This window comes from Lactuca sativa, chromosome 7 (genome assembly GCF_002870075.4).
Source record: "Lactuca sativa cultivar Salinas chromosome 7, Lsat_Salinas_v11, whole genome shotgun sequence".
Taxonomy (NCBI): Eukaryota; Viridiplantae; Streptophyta; class Magnoliopsida; order Asterales; family Asteraceae; genus Lactuca; species Lactuca sativa.
The window spans coordinates 14,239,660-14,245,582 of NC_056629.2; the positions used below are offsets into that span (position 1 = coordinate 14,239,660).

The 5,923-nt window shown below is 34.2% G+C and overlaps 2 protein-coding genes across 2 annotated transcripts; both read right to left on the reverse strand.

Moving 5' to 3' along the window:
- Nucleotides 1-323: 323 nt before the first annotated feature.
- LOC111906002 (S-adenosyl-L-methionine:benzoic acid/salicylic acid carboxyl methyltransferase 3) lies at nucleotides 324-1,912 on the reverse strand. Its single transcript, XM_023901741.3, has 4 exons — nucleotides 1,763-1,912; nucleotides 1,260-1,670; nucleotides 924-1,178; nucleotides 324-817 (listed from the first exon to the last, which is right to left on the reverse strand). Exons 1-4 carry the CDS (start codon nucleotides 1,874-1,876, stop codon nucleotides 443-445), a joined length of 1,155 nt encoding a protein of 384 aa, XP_023757509.1. The 5' UTR covers nucleotides 1,877-1,912; the 3' UTR covers nucleotides 324-442.
- A 1,619-nt stretch (nucleotides 1,913-3,531) lies between these two features.
- Nucleotides 3,532-5,923, reverse strand: LOC111906032 (uncharacterized). Its single transcript, XM_023901774.1, has 4 exons — nucleotides 5,823-5,923; nucleotides 4,788-4,848; nucleotides 3,913-4,176; nucleotides 3,532-3,768 (listed from the first exon to the last, which is right to left on the reverse strand). The coding sequence occupies exons 1-4, from the start codon at nucleotides 5,921-5,923 to the stop codon at nucleotides 3,532-3,534; spliced, it is 663 nt and encodes a 220-aa protein (XP_023757542.1).

A 5,923-nucleotide genomic window follows, 5' to 3' on the forward strand; every position in this document is an offset into this window, starting at 1 on the left:
TAAAACTTCTCAAATCATACATCTATTGATCACATCATTGTTTAAGCCTTTAAGGTTCTCATTATATGAAAGTTGATTTAGAATAAAGGCATCAAATGCCTACTGTTTTGTCATTGTGGCGTATCCAAAGACTACAATATTTTTCCGGATAGAAAACTTCGTATATTGTTTGACTAAATGCGTATATTCCATCAAATAGACCATATAGTAGTTGTAATATACACAGGGTTGATATACCAGATAATTAATAAAAAAATTATATAATTCATTTACTATTAATTTTATATGTTTATTATTAAATTTATAATACAAAAACAACAAAATGAGAAAAATACAAATAAGAAATAAACAACAAAATACAAAAATCACAAAAAGAAGAAAAAATAAATAAAAATCAGTTGAGTGATTTAAAACAGCCAAGTGACTAATCTAACATGATAGCTCATTTTTTAGACAATGAAATGGCTATATTAAAGTATCTAGTTTTCTTGTTTGCTAGATCTTCGGCCACATGCATTTGCAACTTCTGAAATAACACATCAATATTTATCAAATTTCCGAAATGAGATGTCAACAACGGTTCCATAACAGCTCTGAGAGCTTTAGCACAGTTTTTGGCATGGATGTGGCTGATCTGGTCATTCAAATCTACCAAATTTGTGTAGTCAGTGTCATATGGATCCCAGTTACCTTGAAAAACATTAAAGGTATTAAGACAAAAGGAGCCTTCATTGTGAATAGCTTTCCTGACTTCATCCTCGCATGGGGAATAATGGGGGAGATTGAATGAGTTGATAAATGATTCTTCGACCAGCCCCTATTTATAGTTTTAAAAATCATAAATGGCTAGATCATAACACTGAATAAAATGTTGTTGGTTAGTTTGTTATCATATGTGGACATAGTAACGAAGAACATCATACCTCTTTGACCATATCTAGAAGTGATTGTGCTAATAGCTCCATAAGACGGCAACCATCATCAGTGGTTGGATCAGCACTACTCCGACCAAGAAATGTCAAAACCATGCACCCACCACGTACTACTTCTTTGGCACGAAGTTCTAAAAACTTTATAAAGTCAGTATGAAATTGCTTTCCATATGCTTCAAACACATTGGGAGGACTTGTTCTTGCCATGTATATATTTGTTTTGTTGTTTTCAATGCCTTCAGGTACCTATCAGATCTCGTAAGCACTATGAATTTGTATTAAAAACAGTTTTTATTTACAATTACTTAGAGTTCATTATGTGCAAACCTGAGAAAGCCAATGAACAGAATAAGAGGAGTGAACAAGGTGTAAGCTTTCATCTGGAAAGAGCCTGCGATAAAAGGAGCCTGGAATAGCTGAAACAAAACAAGACCCAAAATTCTCTCCCTTCTCCTTCTTAAGGTTTGCTCTAAACTTCGGTAACAATTGGAAAATGGTATTGAAATCATTTCCAAAAAGATCATTTAAGAAGACTTGAAATTGTGGTGTTTTAAGATTAATTTCTTTACAGAGCTCAAGGACTAAATCAATAACCATAGATGCAAGCAATAGTGTATTTGTGCCGGTGCCACATCCTAAATCTGCTAATACGAAAACTTTGCTGAAGGCCGTTTCAAGATTAACCATTCCCTTGATTGTATGCTTTAAAACATGCAGTGTTTTCCGTATGACAATTTCCTGAAATACATAACATTTTAAGACGCATTTGTTAATGAGTTATGATATTTAAGACGCACTTGATGTGTATTTAATGAGAAAGCTAAAGAGACCTGAAGAAATGAGTTACTCGCGTAGCTTGATTCTCCATCGCCAACCTTCATGTGTAGTGTGTTTTCTACTTCCATGACTATGTTTCTTTGCCTTTGTTGTAAAGCTGCCTTCATTTATAACCTTCCACGAGTGAACTGTTCATTTCAAATTCTTTTCATTTTCGTTTAAATTATTACTCCATCCGTCCCAATATCATTGTCCGTAAACAAAAAATACACAGATTAAAAAAAACATTAATTACCACTAATTTTATATAATAAAATTATAGTTTTGTCCTTACTTTGCATTTAATGTTCAATTAAATGTTTAGTTGGTTAAGTAATAATGAGAGAGTATTTTGGTAAAAATGTTATTTATTTTTAGAAGTGGACTATTATTTTGGGACAAATTAAAAAAAAAAGATGGACTATAATATTAAGACGGAAGGAGTACTATTTTTAGATTATTATAGTTTATAGTGAAAAGTATGAAATTAAATCTTAATTAATTATTATTTTTAGATTATCATAGTTTCTCTTTTAGAATAAATTACATAATGGTCTATATGGTTTGGGGTAATTTATATGTGTTCTCTAAATTCTTTTTTTTTTTACTTGAACTGTCCCATCAACTTTGTATTTTTGTGCACTTGGAAATTAAGAGTGTTTGGAGTGTTCACGTTTTGCATGTGTTTGTAGTGGGCATATGTAACAATATTTTAGTGTTCCATGTGTGCCGTGGAATGATGGTGTTCTTTCGACCACATAAATAAACCCCAACGGACCCTTCTTCTTGGTGGCATTTTTGTTGACAAGGATGCTCACATAATAATTAAGGCTGCCGTTTTTATTGAAAAGGGTGTGGGCCGGGTGAAGATATTATAATTAGTCCAAGAGAAACCACTGCCATTGCTATTGCTTAGGTGAGGTCCTTATATAAACTAAAGTGGTCCAATTGTTTTAGTTGCCAACTTGGCAACTTGCCGATACAGGGACGGGTCCAATCCCGGTTTGGTGTTGCGGGGTGTGATTCCCTTCCCCTGGCCTCTTCCCCGCTTCCAATCCCTTTGGCCATAAACCTAGCACGTGAGGATATAGATATAAGAAAGGATTTGATACCTACCACCCAATTATCCCAAGCCCAGACGCCAAAGCCTAGTTGCATTTGTTAGAGCATTGAGTGTGCACAACTAGTTATAACACTATTTTGATGCCACCTCACATGCCACATCACAAATGGTGTTATGACACCAAGTGAGGAAATGGTCACCATGTTACATCTTGTTATAACACCAACTTTTTTTCACTTTGTAATTTTTTTTTTAATTTAAACAAATATATTTTAAATATAACATAATAAATAAAACATAATGTTTAAAAATTATAAATAACATAGAATAAAAATAATTTTTAAAAATTAAAAATAACATACAAATTAAATTACACATAACATTCAAATAAAAAAATAAAAAAATAAAACGCTATTCGGTAAAAAAAAATAACATTTTCTTAAAAAACAAAACGATATTCGTTATCGTTACCATATAAGATATAATCCGCCAAGTCCTCTCGAAGTTGTCTGTGTTTATTTGCGTCCTGAATGTCAACGTCTCTATGCAAATACTCTGCTGTCCTGGTTAAAATTGAACGTGTCTGGGCTCCGCTAGGATATAGTGTGCAATATTTCGTTATTTATCATCTACTACCATGTTATGCATTATGATACATGCATACATGATATATCGTAGAGTTTCTAAATCCAATGATCGTGCTGCATGTTCAACTATATGTCACTTCGCCTTAAGCACTCCAAAAGCACGTTCTACATCCTTACGTGCTCCTTCTTGTCTTCTCTTAAAAAAATTGTCTCTTTCTTCAACCGGGTGTCGGAATGCCTTCACGAATGTGGAATACTGAGAATATATATCCTTTTGTAAGGTAATATACCCGTATTTGTATTTGTTTCCATTCACCGTGAAAGGAGTATCTGGGGCATTTCCATTCAAAAGATTGTCAAATATTGGCGACTGATCAAGAACATTGACGTCGTTGTTGGAGCCCGCAACCCCCAAAAATGCATGTCAAATCCATAAATCTTGAGAAGCAACAGCCTCTAAAACCAACGAATATGATCCGTGATGACCACTTGCATATTACCCTTTCCATGCTACCAGACAATTTTTCCATTTCCAGTGTGTGCAATCAATGCTTCCGATCATTTCGGGAAACCCATGGCGTTTTTCATGTGTCGCATACAATTCTTGCAAATCATGCAACGAAGGTTTCCGCAAATACACGTCTCCAAATGTTTCAACAACACCCCTTGACAATGTATACAAACTCTTCCTTGCGGTTCTTTCGAACATTCTCATATAGTCATCCATGGTGTCGGGTGACTCCACCATACCCATCAAACGAATAGTCGCAACACATTTCTGCAACGTTGTAAAATTAAAGAAACATATAGTACATTTGTATTTATTTTGTATAAAAGTATGGTAAAGAAGCACTACCAGATTTCCAAGGCGTTGGCGATCCGTAGGAAAACATTCATACTCAAACAAAATCTTCTTTTGAAGTCCTTCGACCCGTATACACAATTATCTACAAAGTAATCGCGATATAGATGTTTGTGTCCTTCCTCGCGATTTATGTTTAACACCGCATGTCTTGTTAATAGCGGGGATGGGTCAGGTTGAGGTTGTAACAGGTTGGTAGTGTAATAATGATACATCATCCTGAAACAAATATCGTCATCGGAATCATCGGACAAGTCGAAAGGGTCCATATATATTCTTTTGAACATAATTGAAATTATATAGAGAGAATGAGAGAAATTGTGTGAAAGTTTTTATAATGTTAGGTATTTATAGGATAAATGAAAAAAAATTAATAGTTAATTCAAAAAAAAAATACTCGTTGGCAACGGTTGGTCAATGGGAAAAGTTTGAAATTTGCTCGTTTCTTTCGGTTGTGACACCAACAAGATACGCTATTAACAAGCAAAAACGAGAAGGAAGGGGGGGGGGGGGGTGTTCCCCGTTACCACATCATTATGGCGTTCCACGTCACAATAACGAGCACAAGATGTACTCACACCGTCTCCTCTTAGAAATTCATTAAAAAAATCATGTCATTAAAAATATAGTAATTTATAGAAATGGTCCTTATAGTTTGGTCAAAGTTGCATGCTCTGCTTAACATTTGAAAATTTAAAAAATTGTATTTCTATGGCTTCCATATTTTGTGCCAAGAGTCCTTCCATCCAACTCTGGTAAATAAAACTCCGTTAAAATCATATGGAACGACAATTTTATCCATATTTTTGTCTTTTTGTCTTTTAGTTTTTTATTTTATTTATCACCTAGGGTTTACCACATGTGGACAACTTAAAATACCAAAAATAATATATAATAATATACAACAAAATTGAAATCAATGGTTATAGATAAAATCCAAGAAATCAAAAACCAAATAATATTTAGATTGTATTGATATTTTAGTTAGAGATCTTACTATCAACTATAAAAATCAGATTTTTTTGAACGACATAAATTCATTAAAGAAGCTAGCAAGATGCTAGAAGAAGTTACAAGTTACAACTAAAAATAGGAGGATTGCACCAATTAATTAAACCAACATAACGAATCAAATCTAGCTCGATACTTGATCCAGTTAAAGGATGCGACTTGAATATTATCCGCCGTCCGCATTGGATTGCATTTTCGTTTTATGAAGCTAATATCATTTCTCACTTTCCACAGAAACCACAACACCTAACAGTGAGAAAATTGCATTTTATCTTGTCCACTCCCATGGAGCTAATCAACGACTTCCGAGAAAAGAAATTGTGAGGGATCGCCAATTGACTACCAACCCATGAGAAGAACCATTTCCACACCTTTGTAGCATAATCACAATCGAAAAAAACATGTACAGTCTCTTCATCCTCCGTACGACAGAATTTGCATGAAAAAGAGTCAATAATAACACCTCTAATAGCAAGGTTGCGAGCTACTGTAATCATGTTTAGCATGAGCCACCACACAAAGCAATTGACCTTCAAGGGATTCCAACTAACCCCTTTAAAACAACTGCAACATCATCAAAATCCGCATTAGCCACCTGCTGCCTCAAAGAATGAACCAAGAAAATACCATTTCGTTTCCTTTCCACTTCCAT

What these genes read in the sequence shown, in the direction of transcription:
- LOC111906002 (XM_023901741.3), bottom strand. Translation starts at nt 1,876, where the DNA reads ATGAAGGCAGCTTTACAACAAAGGCAAAGAAACATAGTCATGGAAGTA. An exon ending in CTGTTCATTGGCTTTCTCAG is followed by an intron (nt 1,179 to 1,259) that starts GTTTGCACATAA and finishes GAGATCTGATAG; the next exon opens with GTACCTGAAGGCATTGAAAA. An exon ending in TTCTAGATATGGTCAAAGAG is followed by an intron (nt 818 to 923) that starts GTATGATGTTCT and finishes AACTATAAATAG; the next exon opens with GGGCTGGTCGAAGAATCATT.
- LOC111906032 (XM_023901774.1), bottom strand. Translation starts at nt 5,923, where the DNA reads ATGGAAGTGGAAAGGAAACGAAATGGTATTTTCTTGGTTCATTCTTTG. An exon ending in GTTGCAGTTGTTTTAAAGGG is followed by an intron (nt 4,849 to 5,822) that starts GTTAGTTGGAAT and finishes TGAATTTCTAAG; the next exon opens with AGGAGACGGTGTGAGTACAT. An exon ending in GGAAATGGAAAAATTGTCTG is followed by an intron (nt 3,769 to 3,912) that starts GTAGCATGGAAA and finishes GTTCTTGATCAG; the next exon opens with TCGCCAATATTTGACAATCT.